The sequence below is a fragment of the Manis javanica genome, chromosome 13, assembly GCF_040802235.1.
Source record: "Manis javanica isolate MJ-LG chromosome 13, MJ_LKY, whole genome shotgun sequence".
NCBI lineage: Eukaryota > Metazoa > Chordata > Mammalia > Pholidota > Manidae > Manis > Manis javanica.
The window spans coordinates 85,980,865-85,999,978 of NC_133168.1; the positions used below are offsets into that span (position 1 = coordinate 85,980,865).

Below are 19,114 nucleotides of genomic sequence, written 5' to 3' on the forward strand. Positions count from 1 at the left end.
TCAGGAGGCCCTGGTGCTTACAGGTCAAGGCCTTTGTCCTCCCTTCCCCTGGGTGCAGACGGGCTGTAGTGAACAGGCTGCTGGTGTGATTGTCAGGGTCCTGTCTTTGGTCTGGTGGTGGTTTAACAGTCTTTCACGGTGGTCTTAGGGAATTTCATTCTCTGCTGCTCCCAGTTCTGGTGGAAGCAGACCTGTCCCCAGAGGGGTGACTGGGCAGCGCATCCTGGAGCAGTTCTGGGGAAGAGGAGCTTGGCTCGCCCCTGCCTCGGCCCTTGCTGCTCTGCCAGCCCCTCCTCTGGCCCCTTGCAGTGGCTCCTGTGTTCCTCCGTGACTGTTTCCCGGGTTAGTGTCCCTTTCGTGTAAGGTGACTTTTGGGCTGGTGAGCCGCCCCAGGGGCGGGTGTGGAGGGTAACGACACCAGCAAAGGCTGCAGCAAGCAAGGCACCTGGGCTTTTCCCACACCAGAGTGCCAGAGCCATCAGAGCTGGTGGGGCTCCGGGAGGGAAGTGAGTAGCAAGGGGCCCGGAGCCCAGGCAGGCACCAGCGGGAACAGCACCTGAAGGCGGCTCGTCCTGCCCCATCCTCGCGAGCTCAACCCCACGGTGCCTTTGCAGGTGATGGGAAGGAAGCTGAAGTTTCTAGAGGACAGTCCACTAGATCCATAAACCCCATCCTCAGACGCTGCCAGACTCTCACCCTTAACTTGTGGTGAAAGGAGGGTGCTGTGGGCGCTGGCAGCCCCCCCCCCGGGAAGGAGGGACTACATCCAGGCTCCCTTTGCTGCTTCCCTCGCTCGGAGGCCCTGGGCATCCAGGATCACTGTCCAGGAGAGGGACTGGGAGGGTGTTTGTCAGCATTCCCAAGCCCAGATGGGTACTCACAGTCAGGGCAAGTAAGGGACCCAGTCTCCTGGAGGCAGCAGGGTCCCAGAGAACTGCCCCCCAAAGCACCCCTAGCTGAAAATAGCCCCAGGAGCAAAGGGCCAGGCAGGAGAGAGCCAGACTGCTCCCCTGTCACCTGTGGGGAGCGGGGCCTGGCTTGGAGCAGAGCATCTCAGGCCACAGTCAGTAGTCATGGTCTTGGTGACATCTGAGGTGTGACTGGGTCTCGAGGGGGAAGTGCGGGGCACAGGCAGGAAGGGCCACTCATCAGACTGGGGCACAGGAAATCGGCTGCCACTTCTTGAGACTTGAGACAGCGGGGCTTCCCTGGCCTCATGCTCAGATCCAGGATGGAGGTGGCCAGCAGACAGAGCCACTCACAGACCCCCTCCCCGTCCACATACACAACCAGGGCAGGGCACAGGCAGGCGAGACCTCACACACAAGCCCCTCCTCCAGAACTCAACCTGCTCATCCTATGTGCCCTCCTGGCCTCGCAAGCACGGGGGGCCCAGCCTTGAGGGCCACCCCAGAGGGAGGAGACTGGCGGGACAGCCTCCCAGGGCTTCCTTGTCCCAGGTAGATGCCCGATCTCCTGGGACCCTGGGCCTCCAGCTGCTGAAGGACCCTCTCAAGGGTCGGCCTTGGCACTTCCATCAGAGTCCCCCAGCCCAGGAGGTGGCTGGCGCCAGCGCCCCACTTACCACCCGTCCTGAACTAGGCAACCCTGCTGTGGACTGCCTCGGTCAGGCACCTTCCCTTGGGCTGGGCCAGGCTGCCCGTGCCTCGGGGACACCCAGGTGTGCCGGGCCCCTCACGTGACTCGGGGCTTTCTCAGGTTTCCCCTGGTTTCTCAGGCCTCCTTTCTCATGGCTCAGGGAAGCCTCAGTGCATGTGAGGGAAGATTCCAGCCAAACGTGGAAATCAGTGCCTCCCAGAATTGGCCAAAGAGGCAGCTGGCCTGGCAGGCCTGGAGTTGCCCTGATGCTTGCTCCACAGGTGCCCAATGGAAGGCTTCCCCCGACACTGCCCCCCACATCTGGCCACCACCCCTCCCAACCTAACATACACACGTTCACGTGCTCTGCCCAGGCTTGGCCCCTGAGGTCCTCACATCTCTCTGGAACACCTGTTCTGCCCCCAGCCAGGCTCCTCTCCCTGGGTCCCTACACAACCGAAGCCCAGCTCTTCCCTTTGGGGGCTAATCCCCACTATGAGATGCTCTGGATATTGTGGGGTCTCTGGGGACACTGAGACCCCCATCTTACTGTCCTGCACTGCCTTAGAGCCTCAGCCTGGCATGACCTGAGACTCTGGGTTCTGCACACAATGTGAGGTTCTTGTGGGCCTGTGTCCTGGCCTGCCAGTTCCCAGCTGGGTGATCCTAGACAAGTCACTTCCTTTCTCCAGTCTCGGTTGCTTTCTGTCCTAGCTGCCCAGAAGACCCTCACCCAGCACCTGGGGCCCTGGAAGTGCCGTAGTTAACCCCAGTCCCTCCTTGCCCACTGCCTCCAGCCCTGCTGACTGCTCCCCAGGAGGGGTGGGGACCTTAGCTCCTGGCCTGTGTTGGAGGAGGGCAGGCACATGCATGTCTCTGGCCCCACCCTGGCCCCTGGAACTGCTGGAAGCATGCCAGGCCCTGCTGAGGGGGGCGGGATGGATGGCATCCAGCGGGGGTGAGGGTCTCCCAGCCAGCGCCTCACCGGGACATACACCTTCTGCACTGCTTCCCTCCCCGGCTCCCCTGTTAATCACTCAGCCAAGTGCATGAACCTCGCCCTGCACCTGATAGCATCTGCGGGTACCAGCTCTCTCCTGACTCCGCAGTAAGGCTTTAGCCCCATGAAAGCCTGGATTGGCCACACCCACTGGCAGGGGAGTGTTTATTCCCAGAGGGCAGCTGTTTGCTCTGCATCCATGGGGTGGGGGTGGGGGAATTAGCTCCCTAAGGTTACAGGTATAAAGCCACCCATGCACCCTGCTGTTACAAAGAGGTGGGTAAGGAGCATGAGTGCTGGGCAGACTCCCCTGGATGGACTGGGGAGGGCACAGTGGGGGCAGGTGGGCACCATGTTCTATATTGCCTCTGTTCAGCTGTCTGTCAGCATGAGTACTCCCTGCCCAGCTCCAGGTCCCCTGCTGCCCCACCCCACTGAAGATAGGGAGGCCAGGACAGGGCAGAGGGAGGGGCACTTGGCCACAGGCCAACAGGCCTGAGGCCATTCCTCTGACCAGCTTCTATTCCTGGGAAGCCAGGGGTCATCTCAGAGAGGATGGCCCCAGCTCCTTGGTCCTTCCAGGGCTGCTGGGATGCTGAGGTGGCAGTCAGTCACAGTTCTGTTAGGAAAAGGGGACCAGCCCTCTGGGCCTCCACAGTTTCACAGCTCCTCAGTCATCCCTTCTGGCCTGGCTTATGGATGAGAAGGCTCAGGGTTGGGGGTAAAGCTGCTTCTGGATATTAAGAATTCTGCCATGCCATTGGGTGTGGGCAGGGCTGGCCAGGGTGTCAGGCAGGACTCTTGGAGAGGACTGGCCCCATCGGGTTGGCTCCAGCCAGTACCACCCCCTCCAGATGGGCTCAGGCTTTAGGTGGCAGCGGAGGCTGCAGGCAGAGCTGATCCAGTGACCCCTCCTTACAGAAGGTACCATGCGGGCCAGCGAGACTGTGTCAGAGGCCAGCCCCGGCTCCACCACCAGCCAGACTGGAGTCCCTACTCAGGTGGTTCAGCAGGTGCAGGCCACCCAGCAGGTAGGATGCATCCCTCCCCCAGGGGAGGGTGGGGAGGGCACACAAAGGGCAGCAGGGGCTGTGGCTGCTGGTACCTGGCCTTCCTGCTCTGTTCTGCTCCCAGAGCCATCTGCTGACCTCTTCTTACCAAGGTGTTCCCTTCAGCCACTCCTCCACCCACCTGGTCGGGCCTTCCTGGGAAAGTCGCATGGCTCAGGGGCTTGCTTCTTGTCCCTGCAGCGGCTGCTGGTCCAGACAAGTGTGCAAGCCAAGCCAGGACATGTGTCACCCCTCCAGCTCACCAGCATCCCCCTGCCCCAGCAGGTAAGGCCACCAGCCCCTGCAGCCTCCCCTGGATGCAAAAACAACGCCCTGTGGCCTGCCCACATCTGCCCTCACCAGCATGGAGGACACAGGCTCCATCCAGGGGCCACCCCACCAGTGCCTCCAGCAGAGGAGACATGTCAGTCAGGGCCATCAGGGAAGGATGAGCTGCACCAATTATCCTAGCAGAGACCTGAGGATTGACAGTAAGGAAGGTGGCTTTCAGGTGCAACCCCCATGTCCCAAAGCTGGTTGGAGCCCAGAGCCCTTAGCCAGCAGAGGGACTGCAAGGGCGAGGTGGTATGTTCCCAGCTGGGGCTCAGGACAGAACAAAGTCCTGGCAGGTTTCAAAGGGGAGAGTACATTCCGAGGGAGCCAGGACCCTAGGCACAAAGCCTGGCTCCACCACTTACAGGCTCCTCAGGCCAGCACTTCCTCTGCTGCGTGGGGACCACAGGGGCAACTCCATGAGCTGACAGGCGGCAGCACAGGGATGCTGCCCACGCGGCACAGATGCTCATCAGTGAACTGTGGTCCTTCTCCCTCCCGGTTCCAGGCTCTCCCCACACAGCGGCTGGTGGTGCAGAGCACAGCCCCAGGTGGCAAGGGGGGCCAGGTCTCCCTGGCGGTGCACAGCACCCAGCAGGTGCACACACCCCCTGAGGTAGGTGCTGGCTCCGTTGGCTGCCTTTCCCTGCTCCTCTCTCCCCAGGTCACCCATTACCCCCAGGGCATATTGGGGCTCCTCCAAAGTCCTTGTTGACCCCAGGCAGGATGGCTTGACTACCTGACTCTTGTCCCTGCCAGCTGTGAACTGAGCCCAGCTCCCTAGGGAGGAGGGAGCCTCACAGCCCCAGCCAGGTCCTGTACTCCGGAGAGCAAAGTAGGCTCCCTTCCCTCTACAGGGCAGGTAGAGGCTCCTCTTTGGGCCCCAGGGTAGATTCTGCGGACTCTTGAACACCAGCGAGGATGTTGGAGGCATGCAGGCAGGCTGTGGGTGGCTGGGATCATGGGTGTTGGCACCACGAACTCAGGTCAGACCCTTGGCTCACCCATTTATTCCCAAGGGACTCTGCCCAGGCCCTTGGAGCCTTCTGCCCCCATGGGTAAAACAACTAAGGGCACTGAGTGCCCACTAGCTTGCTGTGGCACAGCGTGGCTCAGAGCTAGCAAATCAGTGCCTGGTGTCACCACTCAGAGCTACGTGGCATGTCCCTTCCCATCTGTGCCTCAGCACCTCATCTGGAAGGTGGGGAGTCCATCACCTACCCTTCCTCACCTCAGGGCTGCCGTGGCTCTGACCGTGGAGGCAGCAGGTGGGCCCTGAGCTGAGGCCAGACTCCTCCTGGTCATCCTCTTGGGGAGAATAGGTTCCCCCTGCCAGCACCTCTGGCTCGAACCCCAGCCTTGCCTGGGGTTGCAGCAGGGACTAGGCATCTGGATGTGGCCAGTTACCAGCCTAGGTGGTGGGACAGGCCCCCTCACTCCCCCCAACCCTGCCCCAAACAGGTCTCGGAGGCAGCCCTCCTGGGAAAGGTTACGTGCAGGCCCAGGTGCTCCAGACAATGCCCCGTGTCTCCTTCCCTTGCAGCGGTCGCCGGTGCAGGCCAATAGCGCCTCCAGCAAGACGGCTGGGGCCCCCGCGGGAACGGTGCCACAGCAGCTGCAGGTCCACGGTGTCCAGCAGAGTGTCCCCGTCACCCCAGAGGTGCCAGGCCAAGGCGGGTGGTGGCTGGGGTGAGGGGTCCTGGCTTTGTGGCCTCTGCAGCTTCTTGGGCCGTCTGTGGGAGCTGCAGTACAGAAGGCCAACGAGAATCAAGCAGATGGGGGCCTAGCCCCAGCTCACCACCGGGACCTCTGGCAAGCGCCTCTGCTTCTCACCAGACTCAGCATCCTTGGCTAAATAGTGGCTTCTGCCCTGGGGTCCTGCGAGCAGTGTGGTTTGAGGGTCTGTGGGGATGACGGGATGGCACCTAATACTGGGAAGAGCTGCAGAAAACAATTTTGGCCTCTTTGGGTCCATTTGCCTGGACGAAGCCCTGAGGGCATGTCCTGGCTTATCCCTGAGGGGCTCAGGGAGAGACCCCAGCCTCCAAATCCATGCTCAGCCTTCCGAAGGAGGCTGCACTCTGAGCCACCAGCCATGGCAGCCAGAGCAGGTTAAGAGGCAAGAGTTGTCTACCATCTGATTGTTACCAGTCAAGTCGAGGGGTTCCCAACCCTTGGAAAACTGGATGAAAGACATAGATCCTTACCCCAGATGAAAGAACAGACCTGCCCCGAGGGATTCATAGATACTCTCCTGCCTGGCAGCACAGTCCCTCTGAACCTTCCAGACCTGGATTTGAGTCCAGATCCACCACCCAGCACCGCTGCCCCCGTCCCGCACCCCACCCAGCCTCTGTCCCTATGCTGTGCCCTGAGGGTGATCCCCAGCATCTCTGCCTTAGCATGGAAGTGAGGACAGTCAGCACTGTGGACCTGGGAGTGCAGAATAACCCCTGTAGGGAGTTGCGGTGGAAAGCAGTGCCTCCCTCAGTCAGTCCCAGGTTCATCACTTATCGTTAGCCTCACCTTGCAGAGCCTAGGATCCCACACTTGTAACTGGGTGCCAAAGTCAACATGGTTCCTGGAAAATAGTTGGTTGAGGGCTGGCAGTGAAAAGCCAGAGAGTGGCAGCCTCCCCACACCAGGCAGGGAGTGGTTACTTAGGGATGAGTGGGAAGCCATCATCGCCACGGTTGCCACAGCCTGACCCGCCTTTCCCTCCCCAGAGGTCTGTGGTCCAGGCCACTCCACAAGCTCCCAAAACTGGCCCCGTGCAGCAGCTGGCGGTGCAGGGACTCCAGCCAGTCCACGTGGCTCAAGAGGTGCGTGCCTCCCCCACTTAGCTCCCCATAAACTAGGGCTGGGCTGGGGAGGGGGTGCAGGACCCTCAGGCCCCAGAGAGGGAATGGCGCTACCCGGGGGAAGGAACATGCTAAAGGGTCCCAGGCAGCTGGAGCCTTCAGGGCCCCACCCCCGCCCACCCGGGGCTCCCGGGGCTCCACCTCTGGCTGTTGCCTGCAGACCCGGGCCCTAACTCTTCCCAGTTCCCCTCTCCCGACACCTGGCAGTTCAGGGACCAGGTTTGGCTAAGAGATGTGGATTCTTCCCTCCCTGAGGCACGGGCGGGCAACTTTGGTTGGGCTGCCGTGAGCTCAGCGGCCCGATGGGCGGCGGAGGCCTGGAGCCCCGCCCGCGGCCGCCCCCGGTAACCCCCCAGTGTCTCTGTTTGTCCTCCAGAGCTCAGGCAGTCAGTTTCCCGCTAGGAAAGCAGAACAGCAGCAGGATACCCGGCCCACGCCGCCGCCGCTTCGGCCCGCGAGCAGCGGCGAAGTCCCGCAGCTAGGCAGCCCCGAGCCGCCGCCGCCCCATTGCGAGCTGCGCGTAGAGCAGTGGGTGGAGCTGGTGGGCGTGCTGCCCCCACACCTGCTCCTGCCGCAACAGAAAGTGGTCCTCGAGCCACTGCCCGGGTTCCCGGCCCGAGCCAGCCCCGACCAGAGGGTCAGGACCCAGAGAGTCCCCCAGGTGCTAGTGTTCAGCACGGCTGCCACGGCCCTCAAAGGGCGAGGGACAGGGGGCGGGCGGGGGCGGGATCCGCTGGCCCGCGCCCGGCCCCCGGCCGCCCGCCAGGCCCCATAGGTCCTGTAGACCCCACCCCCGCCCGGGCCAGTCTGGGGACCCGCCTCTGACCCCTAAAGCGGATTCCAGGTCCCAGGCTTAACCCCGACATAGAGTAGGGGGTGTAGGGGGCGAGGAAGTCAGTCCCCGCCCCTAGGGCCCTGTCAGTGGTTGCAGGTTTTGCCCCACAAACCGGGGCCCTAGCCCCGCCCCTTACATCCTGTGCACGGGTTCCAGGCCCCTCCCCTGCAGATAGGGGTCCTTCCCTTATTCAGGCTTCACCCATGAGTCCTTGTCTGTAGTTCGGGGCTCCAGATGTAGCTTTAGCGACAGCCTTGCCTCAGTGCTTGGCTCTGTCCCTTGGGGACCAACTCTCATGCCCACAGTAGGACTCTCTCTTGGGTCCCCTCCACCTACCTTAACCCCGGCCCCGCCTGTGCAGCCCCCAGCCCAAGCAGAGCCCTGGCTTCTCCTAACACAGTTCTGCCTAATTCCCTTCCCTGGCCAAGGCCACAGCCCTTGGGCCTCTGACCCCTGGCCCCACACAGGGTGTGTGCAGAGAGCCCAGAAGTGCAGCCGGGGAGCCAGGTGTCCGGGCTAGCTTGGGCAGCTACCAGCCCTGAAGAGGCAGACTCCGAGGAGCCAGCCCTCCCCTGACCGTGGGCGTGCCTTTACTCCCACGCCAGGTGCAGCAGCTCCAGCAGGTGCCTGTCCCACACGTGTACTCCAGCCAAGTGCAGTATGTGGAGGGCGGCGACTCCAGCTACTCTGCCAGCGCCATGTGAGTTGGCGGGGCACTGGGAAGGATGGGGGAAGGGCCTTGGGGCGGCTTAGGACCCCCTCCCAGGACTTGAGGCCTCAGCCCCAGGCCCCAATGGACCAGCCAGCCTTCAAGGCCCCAAGTGACAGGTGGTGGCTGCTCCCCAAAGGTGGCCAGCAGTCACCAGGCGGGGCAAAGCAGAGGGGACCTGGCAGGTTGGAAAAGGCATCCCAGTTTAGCTTGGGGCTTTGGAGTCTGATGTGCCTAGTTTATAGCAAAACCAAAAAAACTAGTTTTTACAAGATAAAAATTTCTAAGTAATAGAGAATATTAAACAGTGAAAAAGAAATCTCCTTTACTCCTGACCCTCAACTTTATACCAGAGGGGATGCTGCAACCTGTTTTTGTTTCCTCCTGGTGATACTCAGAGAAGAAACAAGCCCCCTTTTATTGTTCTGAAATGGAGGCAGCATGTGCTGTCCCTTATTTCTTCCCGCTCGAAGTATCTCCAAGCTCTGCCCCTGTCTGTCCACGTGGGCCCCAGTCACCCTCTTTAAGCACCAGCCATGTAGGGCTCCACTGTGTAGATGTAGCATGAACAGTGGGGCCAGTGCCCACCTGGACGATGCCTGGGTGACTTCTCCCTGGTAACACACATGGCACAGCATTAACAGTGCCGAATCAGGATGCCATGCCCTAGGCCTGCCCTATCCCTGGCACTGGCCCCTTCCTGCCCTTTCCCATCCTCCCTCATAATAATTCCAGGACTATAGTTGTTTCAGATTTTGGAAGTTGCATTTGGCTTTCTCTGCACTTGTCTGATTTTTTTCCTCCATTCCCATTACCTGTCCCTACGGGCATGATACTGGTGGTGGAGCCGGGATTAGCTCATGGTACAGCAGAGTCCCTGCATCATGAGACTGAGGCTGACCCTGAGGGGCATGACCCCACACTTGAGTCATGGTCCGTGGCACTCAGCTACCTCACCATTCCGTTGATTTATTTCCAGAGGTGCCAATCTCTTAGCCATGCATTTGACCAGGGCTGGCAAGGACCACAGAGGGCATTCCAGAGAGGAGAGTGGTCGCCTGGGGCCCCCAGGGAGGTTAGAAGTAGAGCTGAGCCCCAGTCCCAGCCTTGGGGTGCTAGGTTGGCTCCTTCTGCCTGCCCTGGCATCATCCATACTTTGCTTCTGTCAGAATTCTTCCCTCCATGACAGTAAAGTACATGTGATCACACGCAGTGCATCGCTACCACCATATTCTTCTGCTATGTGACTTTCATGGGGGCACTGTTTCCCTCTTTGTCCCTCACAGTCAGTGCTTACTGGGTTCCCAGCCCTTTGCCGTCTGGATCTCCACCCTGGCCAGAAATCACAGCCCCTGTGCCTCTGTTCCTGGGTCTGTCCAGGCTGAATGCAGGGACACACATTCGTTTTAGTCATTTGGCAAATAGCTATCAAAGCAACGTTTTTGGAGCACATATTGCATGGGAGGCTCTGGGCAGGGCCAGCAGTGGTCCATGCCTGGGGGTGTGTGGTGGGGGTGCACTTGCAGGTGCCAGCTCAGGTCACATGCTCTCCACGTCACTCAGTGTTAGCTCTTTGGCAGCTGTGGACCAGTGTGCAGTGATCAAGAGCTGCTTCCTGGTGTCACATGGGCAGGGCTGCTCACCTTGGGGGACCATGCTTCCATCATATCTGCCCCTCCCAGGTTCCCTCCCTTCAGGGGATTTGATTACTCCAGCAGCACCTTCTGAGCCAGGCCTGCCCTTTCAGACTAGGTCCCTTTCTTGGCTTTTAAAATTTAATGTTTTTAATCACACACCAAGAGGGTTCAAAAATCAGAACTGTTCAGTGACATCTAATGAGACACTTGCCCCTCTCCATAGGGCCTCCACCCCCATGGATGGCAGGTGTAGGGATAAAGTGTGGCACAGGCCCCCCCACCACACACACACCATCCTCACCTTTATTCACCTACAGAATGTTCTGGAGCTGCTTCTTCAGCAGGACCTCAGAACCTTCCTCCTCCTTCCCCCGCCTTACCCCTGTGTAGGATTCCATCCCTTTCTATTGTACAGCCCAGCCCTCTAAAAATGGGTCCCCAGTTGTCTTTACTCTCCTGCTACAAATTGCAGCCTGAAGCGTGTTTCACCTGACGCGGGTCCTGGGATCACTGAGGACTGCCCCGGGTGGAACGGCCGCTGCACCAAAGACAGCGCCTCAGCAGTCTCACAGCCAAGGCCAAACAGACCCTCAGGGTGGCCCCTGGATGTAGACAGAGAAGCCCGGAACATCCACTCCCCTGGGGCCAGGCCTTTCTGTCCACAGTGCCTAGAACAGTGCCCAGCAAACAGCAGGCACTCATTTTTTGATTGAGTGAAGTGTGTTGCCTCCTGCGAGTTACCTCGCTCTTCCCTCTGGGTTTCCTCGCGGCTGAGGCGGGGACTCCCATATCAGGCTGCTTTGACGAGTACATGAACACTTGCCTCCCATCGCGCACCTGGGCTGGTGCCTGGTCCAGCGTAGGTCAGTGTTGGCTGCACCGGGCTGCTGTTTCCCACCTCCCTCCTGAGACCCCCACTCCTGCAGGAGCCCCCTCCGTCATGTCCCTCTGCCACTCACCTGTCACTCCTGACTCCCTCCCTCTGCTTCTCTTTCAGCCGCTCCAGCACCTACCCCTACCCCGAGACGCCACTGTACCCGCAAACAGCGGGCACCAGCTACTACGAGGCAGCGGGCACGGCCGCCCAGGTCAGCACACCCGCCACCTCCCAGGCGGTGGCCAGCAGTGGCTCCGTGCCCATGTATGTGTCCGGCAGCCAGGTTGTCGCCAGCTCCACCAGCAGCGGGTCTGGGACCAGCAACAGCAGTGGCAGTGGCAGCGGGGGCGGGGGTGGCGGGGGCGGCGGAGCAGGCACCTACGTGATCCAAGGCGGCTACGTGCTGGGCAGTGCCAGCCAGTCCTACTCCCACACCACCCGTGCCTCGCCAGCCACGGTAAGTGCCGGCTTGCGCCCCCACGTGGTGGGAAGTCCTGTGGGGAGGTGGTCACCAGCCACCATCAGTGGGACCTGGGTTGCCTGGCACCAGAGCACTTGGATGGAGATGGCCTGTGTGGCCTCAGACAAGTTACCCAGCCTCTCTGGGCCTCAGCTAATAAGCACAAAGCTCATAGCACAGTGCCTCAAGCCATGTTGTCTACTCTGACTATAATTGATGGTGGCGGATAGATAGCAAGGGGGGAGGAAGAGGCAGGCACCAGCACGGGGGGAGCTACCCAGAGCAAGATTCCTTGCCCATCTGGAAGGCAGCCAGATGACCTCCCTCTACCCAGAGGCAGCTGTGTGGAGTCAGACAGGCAGCCCTGAGTCCTAGCAAACTGAGCCCCTTACCAGCTCCTTGGCCGCGGGAGGGTCAGGGCTTGTAGTCCCCAGGTGGTCCCCGTCCGCTTTGAGCTTGGGGTCTGGACCAATGGCTTCCTCACACTTTTAATGACCACCTGGGGCATGGCAGCCCACTGTGGGCAATGTAACCAAGCCGGAAGCTTCCTCAGAAGGCAGGCCCTCTCTTATGCACCCATGCAGCCTGGCTCCTAGTCTCTCTTAATGCTGGTTGTGACCCACCTGTTTTCATGATCCCTTACTGGGTCCTCACTTGCAGTTTACAGACATGCGTCCCTAGAACACTGCTGTCCGATAGAATGTTCTCGGTGGTGGAAACGTTCTCTCTGAGCTGCTCGATACAGAAGCCTCTAGCCATATGTGGCTGTTGAGTGCTTGAAATGTGGCTGGGGTCACAGAGTTGACTTTTTTGGTTTTTCAAAACCATTTTGATACAACTGTAGATTCACAGGAAGCTGCAGAAATAGTACCAAGATCCCTGTAGGCCCTTCCCCCAGGTTACCATGCTGGCTACATTCTGCATGACTATAGTAGTACTGTGTCCAGCCAGGAAACTGGCCTTGGCACAGTGTGGGTGTTCTACTCTGTGTCTTCTTATCACGTGTGTAGATTTGGGAAACCACCACCACAGTCAAGACGCAGGACTGTCCCAGCACCACAAAGATCTGCTAACCTCCCCTAGTCACCCCCACTCTCCTCCCGCCCAATGTCTCTAAGCCCCGGCCACCACTGTTCTCCATTTTTGTAATGCTCTCATTGTGAGAATGTTCTACGAATCATACTCCATGTGACCTTTTGACATGGACTGTTTCCACTCGGCATAAATTCATTTAAGTCTGTGTTTAAATAGTGGTATGTGGCCTGCGGTGACTGCTGGATAGTTCAGTTCTAGAAAGTTCCATGGAATTTAGTGCCCATGAGTAGTCATGGTACACCTTTCCCTACAGCATGGTTGCTAGGACCATGGTTGGAAATAGGTATAGACAGCACTTGGCAACAGGGACTCAGAATCAATTCTTAGTGCTCTTCTGTCCCTGCTCTGGTCCTAGGTCCAGTGGCTCCTGGACAACTATGAAACGGCCGAGGGGGTGAGCCTGCCACGGAGTACCCTCTACTGCCACTACTTGCTGCACTGCCAGGAGCAGAAGCTAGAGCCTGTCAACGCTGCCTCCTTCGGCAAGCTCATCCGCTCCGTCTTCATGGGCCTACGCACTCGACGTCTTGGAACGAGGTGGGGCTGCCTGTCCCTGACAGCCACAAGACCAACCCCCACCCCAATCTTAAGGGGCCCCAGCTCCCCTGTTATGCCCTTGCTCACTCTGCTCTGGCCCACTGGCCTCTTCAGGGCTCCTCTGACACCTGCACACTTCCACCCCAGGGCCTTTGCACTGGCTATGCCTTCTGCCAGTGCGCTTCTCCATCTTCTCACTCAGACGTCCCTGGCCCCATGAAGAGAAACTGTAGCCTACCTTCTCTGACCTCCCAGACACTCCTCATCCTGCCCCTTTCCCTGCTTACTCTTTCTCCTTAGTACTTAGCAGCACCCAACATGCCTTTCCTGTCACTTATGTGTCTTGTTTCTGATCTGTCTTCCAATGCTGAAGTGCAGAGACCTTGGGAGTTCAGGGGCTGCACACAGTCGCTGCTTAAGCAGGGCCTTCAAGTCAGTGAATTCACATAGGAATGGACAAGGAGCCTTCCCACGAACCTACGCCCCCCATCCCTTGCAGCCCCCACACCTCCCCAGTCTGACCCCTGCTCACCTCTCAGCTCCAGTTCCCACCTGAGGGTCTCCTCATTCATTCATACATGCAAAGTTTGGGCAAAGGAGTGTATCACTCTGCGCCTTATTTCATCTGTTCACCGAGGATGCTTGGTGCACCCTCCAAAGGGTAGGGACGAGGAACACATGGGTCGGAATGTGCTCAGTGCCTGGAACAGCACACCCAGCACGCTGTTAGGACTAAGAGTCCACAGATACCTGCTGAGTGCCTGCCCATGTCACGATCAGGGTGCAGGAGTGACCCAGATACTGGCCCTGTCATCACAGCTCTGTCACCCCCAGGGGCCTGTCCTGGCACCCACAGCCGCTGTGCTTCCCCAGTGCTGTCCTCCGAGCAATGTGGGACACAGGGCCCGTTCCCAGGCCCTGTTGGGCCTCCCACACAGTGAAGGCAGGTGTGACAGCCAGTGCCCCCACCCAGCCCACCCTCACCCCTGTGTCCTCCCAGGGGAAACTCTAAGTACCACTACTACGGCCTGCGTATCAAGGCCAGCTCGCCCCTGCTGCGGCTGATGGAGGACCAGCAGCACATGGCCATGCGGGGCCAGCCCTTCTCGCAGAAACAGAGGTAGGCGGGCAGGCTCGCTCCCGTCCTGGCGGGCGGGGAGGGGCATGCTGGCCCCGTCCCCCACCCAAGGCCCTCCACACTCCCTCTCCCCCAGGCTCAAGCCCATCCAGAAGATGGAGGGCATGACCAACGGCGTGGCAGTGGGGCCACAGCAGGCCGCCGGGCTGTCGGACATCAGCGCCCAGGTCCAGCAGTACCAGCAGTTCCTGGGTGAGCACTCCCAGCCTATGGGAAGGGGTCTGCGGTGCCCAGAAAGCATGTAGGTGATTCATTTGCCCAACTTGAGCCTTGTCATCCCCCAGTACACATGGGGGACACCTCCCTGGTAGGAAATTGGTGTCAAGTTAATGGGATCCCAAGGAGAGGCTTGAAGGGGGCAGGCAGGCTAGGGTCAAAGGGTCTCATGGTGTTCCCGCCTGCCCCCCAGATGCCTCGAGGAGCCTCCCTGACTTTTCAGAGCTTGACCTCCAAGGCAAAGTGCTGCCTGAGGGCCTCGGGCCTGGGGACATCAAGGCCTTCCAGGTCCTGTACCGGGAACACTGTGAGGTAAGGCTGCTTGGCAGGCTGGAGGGCAGGAGCAAGGGAGGGCTGCCCTGGCCACTGCCCCCCTGAGCATCTGGCCTCCCCAACAGGCTGTTGTTGACGTCATGGTGAACCTGCAGTTCACCTTGGTGGAGACGCTGTGGAAAACTTTCTGGAGGTACAACCTCAGCCAGCCCGGTGAGGCACCACCACTGGCTGTGTGAGTCCCACGGGGCAGGGGGAGCACCATGAAAGTCAGCACTGAGGGCTGGGGTGACTGGACCTTAGGCATCATGGGAGGGGGGTGCCTGCCTGACTCCGGCTGTTTGTGGGGTACACACTGCCTTCTGACCTGCCCTGCAGAGTGGGAGTGTATCAGTGTGACTGATGCTCAGTGTGTGGGATGGTATGCCCCACCAAGCCATTCCTCCAGCTCACCCTGGGGGCATTGGGGCCTGTGGCAGCCCAACTTTTGGAGTCTGTGGAAGGCAGGGAACTGCCTGACTCTGGGGCCGGGTGGGTACCCACAGGCACGACGAGGCTGAGAAGCGGCTGCCCAAGGCCAGCCTGGTGCTCCTCTCCAAGTTCGAGCCTGTGCTGCAGTGGACCAAGCACTGTGACAACGTGCTGTACCAGGGCCTGGTAGAGATCCTCATCCCGGATGTGCTGCGGCCCATCCCCAGTGAGTGCAGGGCCACCCGCATCCACTGCTCACAACCCCACACCGCCTCAGTCCTGATCAGCCCCCACTGTCGCGCACAGGTGCCTTGACCCAAGCAATCCGGAACTTTGCCAAGAGCCTGGAGAGCTGGCTTACCCACGCCATGGTGAACATCCCCGAGGAGATGCTGCGAGTGAAGGTGAGGGGGCGGGGCACGAGCGAGGGGAGGGGCAAGGTCTTTGCGGGGCGGGGAACTGACTGGCGGCTCTGCCCTCAGGGCTGGGGTCTTAGGATCTCTGCCTGACAGACTGTAAGATTTGCCCTGACAGCCTGTCCCCTTTGGGGTAAGACTGGGCGTTGTCCTTCCAAAGCGACTTCCTCAGGGGCCCACTTCTGAAACAACCCCTTTGTGGTATTTTTATATGCAACAACACAGCATCTTAAAAAAATAAAAACCAAATGCAAACTTGAAATGGTTTTCTTCATATAGCTTCTGTAGAAAGTGCTTTCGGTGTTCAGAGATAGATAAAATCTTAAAATAAAATAAAAGCTACATCTATAAGGAGGCAGAGCAGAAGCCCTCTGCTGCATATTCGCTCTCTACTTACATGCGAGCAATTAGATGGCATATGCTTGGTCTTGAGAGAGAGAAAAAAAGTAGAAAGCGGGGTGGGGAGCTTGGTCCTTAAAATGCTAACAAGACAGCTAAACAGAACTAGATGTCTGAAGACTCACCTCTGGGTGCGCTGGACACAGGGCTGGGGTCTGGCCTGTGGAGAGCAGAAGCTGGATCCAGGGGGGAAGTCTTCAGAACTGGCAAGACTGACACATTTATTCAACACGCGTTTACTAAGCACCTACTGTGGGCCAGCATGGTTCTCAACACCACGGCGCAGCAATGACCGGGATGAACAAAACCACCCTTGGAGATGATATTCAAGGGAATAACAATCCAAAAGTGAAAAACGTTTATGGAAACAAGCCCCTTTCTGGGCAGTGCCCTCCGAGACTTTCTATTGTATCCCTTTATTAAAACAAATAATGCTGTCCAGGCACATTGTTCTTTTGACCCACACTTTGGGTGGCAGGACACCCCACCCTTTTAGGGCAGAGAAACTGGCTCAGGGAGTTATAGTGGGTGGGGCGCGGGACAGCGGGGTTGGGTCCGACGGAAGCTATAAACCCCGGCCCCGCAGGTGGCAGCGGCCGGCGCCTTCGCGCAGACCCTGAGGCGCTACACATCGCTCAACCACTTGGCGCAGGCGGCACGTGCCGTTCTGCAGAACACCGCGCAGATCAACCAGATGCTAAGCGACCTCAACCGCGTGGACTTCGCCAACGTGCAGGTGAGCGCAGGGCCCGGCTGGTGAGCTTCGGGAGGCCTGGCGGCGGGGGAGGCCCCGAGGCGCAGGCTGAGTCGCAGGCGCCCGCCACCCTCTGTGCCCCAGGAGCAGGCCTCGTGGGTGTGCCGCTGCGAAGACCGCGTGGTGCAGCGGCTGGAGCAGGACTTCAAGGTGACCCTGCAGCAGCAGAACTCACTGGAGCAGTGGGCAGCCTGGTTGGACGGCGTCGTGAGCCAGGTGCTCAAGCCCTACCAGGGAAGCGCCGGCTTCCCCAAAGCAGCCAAACTCTTCCTCCTCAAGTGGTCCTTCTACAGGTGCGCGGGGGCCGGCCGGGGGCCGGAAGGGCCTGGGGAGGCCCCTCCTTCAGGGGCGGGGCCCTGGAAGACCCGTCCCATCCGGGAGCAGACCCTGTTAGGACAAGAAGAGGCTCCACCTCCCCGAAACGGGCGGAGCTAGGGAGTGTTCAGGTGTTCAGAGATAGATAAAATCTTAAAGATTTTATCGAGGTGGCGGGGACTAGGGGAGGGCCCAGCCTGTTCGGCAAGGGTGGGACTGGAGAAAGCCCTGCCCTGCCGCGAGGAGCGGCCCCCTTTTTCTGAAGGCGGAGGTTCTGCAGGCGGCGGGCGGGGCCGAACGTGGTTGCTGGGGTCCTAGCGGCGAGGAGGGGCGAAGGGTGAGGCCGGCCCTGATGACCTCATCCCCGTCCCCGCTCCCAGCTCCATGGTGATCCGGGACCTGACCCTGCGCAGCGCCGCCAGCTTCGGTTCCTTCCACCTCATCCGGCTGCTCTACGATGAATACATGTACTACCTGATCGAGCACCGCGTGGCTCAGGCCAAGGGCGAGACCCCCATCGCCGTCATGGGAGAGGTGCGCCCGGCGGGGCGCGGGGGCGCGGGCGGGACACCCCTCGGCGAGACTCTCACCCCTTTTCTTTACTCTTTGCAGTTCGCCAACCTGGCCACCTCACTAAACCCCCTGGACCCCGACAAAGGTGAGCGGGGCGCGACCCTACTCAGGGCCCGGGTCCGGGGTGGCGGACAAGGGGACAGGGTTGGGAAGTCCCACGCCCCGCGCTGAGTCGGGCCCGGTCCGTGTGCGCAGACGAAGAGGAGGAGGAGGAGGAGGACAGCGAGGACGAGCTGCCGCAGGACATGGAGGCCCTGGAGCCGCCGGCCAAGTTGGCTCGGACTGACGCGCGCGGCCTCTTCGTGCAGGCGCTGCCCTCCAGCTGAGCCTCCCCAGCCCCGCCCCCGCCGCCCCTCCACGCCAGGGCCCCTCGCAGCTTCCGTGGCTTCGTTGTCACCGCCCCGGCCTCGGCCAGGGCAGGGAGGGGGCCTCCGAGGCGGGGAAGGCTTGGGGGTCCCAGCCCCGACGGGGCCGGCACAATCCCAGGGCCGCGCGGAGCCGCAGCTGCAAACTCTGACCCAAAAGACGTGCCTTAAGGAACCCGCCGCCTTGCCCAGCTGCCTTTTGGGGCAGCCAGCTCGGCCTCTAGGCCCCAAGGCTGCAGCCTCTCCCCCCACCAACCCCGCCCTCCGGCCACCCCAGGGGGCAGGCGGGCAGGCCCCCTCCCCTGCAGAACTGTTAACTTATTCAGCTCGCTGGCTTTGCACAGCCTGCCCTGAACCCAGCCCTGAGCCCCAGGTGGGCATCGCCTGGGAACTACCCCAGTCAGCAGCCCCGGGACCCCTACCCCAGCAACCCCACTGCTTCCCCCTCCTTGGTATAAGTGCAATTAAAGCCGTGGGTGTCGCATCTTCTCCAGAGCTGGGCCCTCCCTTGCTCCGTAGCCCTAGAGGGAGGGCACTGCCCCGCCTGGCTCGAGGAGGGCGGCAGGGGGTACCACCTCCAGCTTCCAAAGAACAGCAGGCCGGCCACGTGCGGAAGCCCGACGGGCCTGCTGCAGGCAGCGGGGGATTGACGTGCCCATGCTTGTTCGGGCAGGACTGGGTGCTCCACTCCCTCTGATCCAAGACCCCCGGCATCTCGGGCCCTCCCAGCCTCTGGTTTGTAATGGAACCTCCGCGCTCCTACTCCTCCTGGAGACGTGCTTCTCCTCCGTGCTGTGCGACTCCCGCCCCCCACATGACTATTGTGCGATTTGTGTGCCCCGCCCAAAGCGGAGTTGGTAACTTGTTGGGTTTTTTTCCAACCATCATGGCCTTATCTGTTCCGGTTTTCTCAAGTGTTTTCAACCCGTGAGATAGATGTTTATGGCAAAAACCAAGAAAAAAGCAAAAAAAAAATCTGACCTATTGTATAAAAATCACTATTTTGTGTGCTCCGCGTGCTACAGCTTTGGGGGTGGCCTGCCACACCCCCTTCCCCACCCTCTGGGGCCTCCCCTCTCCTGGCGGTGAAAGCGTCCACATGTGTGGTAGTCTAGTGTGCCGAACTGTTTTCTACCTTTTTGTAGTCTTTCTTAAAACAATAAATTCCGCTGTGATATTTAGCTATTGCTGACTGGCCGGGC

The 19,114-nt window shown here is 60.1% G+C and overlaps 1 protein-coding gene across 6 annotated transcripts in view; it reads left to right on the forward strand.

Annotated features, from left to right (window-relative positions):
- RFX1 (regulatory factor X1) overlaps positions 1–19,095 on the forward strand; it is a 29,546-nt gene extending 10,451 nt beyond the window's left edge. For 4 of the 6 annotated variants that reach the window (XM_073219994.1, XM_037018920.2, XM_073219998.1 and 1 more), the window contains exons 3-21: positions 3,521–3,630; positions 3,850–3,933; positions 4,490–4,597; positions 5,525–5,641; positions 6,708–6,803; positions 8,283–8,377; positions 11,021–11,357; positions 12,811–12,992; positions 13,993–14,112; positions 14,207–14,322; positions 14,540–14,658; positions 14,745–14,854; positions 15,165–15,316; positions 15,397–15,494; positions 16,492–16,641; positions 16,744–16,952; positions 17,355–17,508; positions 17,587–17,632; positions 17,743–19,095. In XM_073219994.1, coding sequence (XP_073076095.1) covers positions 3,521–3,630; positions 3,850–3,933; positions 4,490–4,597; positions 5,525–5,641; positions 6,708–6,803; positions 8,283–8,377; positions 11,021–11,357; positions 12,811–12,992; positions 13,993–14,112; positions 14,207–14,322; positions 14,540–14,658; positions 14,745–14,854; positions 15,165–15,316; positions 15,397–15,494; positions 16,492–16,641; positions 16,744–16,952; positions 17,355–17,508; positions 17,587–17,632; positions 17,743–17,873 — 2,534 coding nt within the window. In that variant the 3' untranslated portion in view covers positions 17,874–19,095. The remainder of the gene's footprint in view (positions 1–3,520; positions 3,631–3,849; positions 3,934–4,489; positions 4,598–5,524; positions 5,642–6,707; positions 6,804–8,282; positions 8,378–11,020; positions 11,358–12,810; positions 12,993–13,992; positions 14,113–14,206; positions 14,323–14,539; positions 14,659–14,744; positions 14,855–15,164; positions 15,317–15,396; positions 15,495–16,491; positions 16,642–16,743; positions 16,953–17,354; positions 17,509–17,586; positions 17,633–17,742) is intronic. The other 2 variants (XM_073219996.1, XM_073219997.1) reach the window with 2 other exon arrangements.
- The last annotated feature ends 19 nt before the right edge of the window (positions 19,096–19,114 follow it).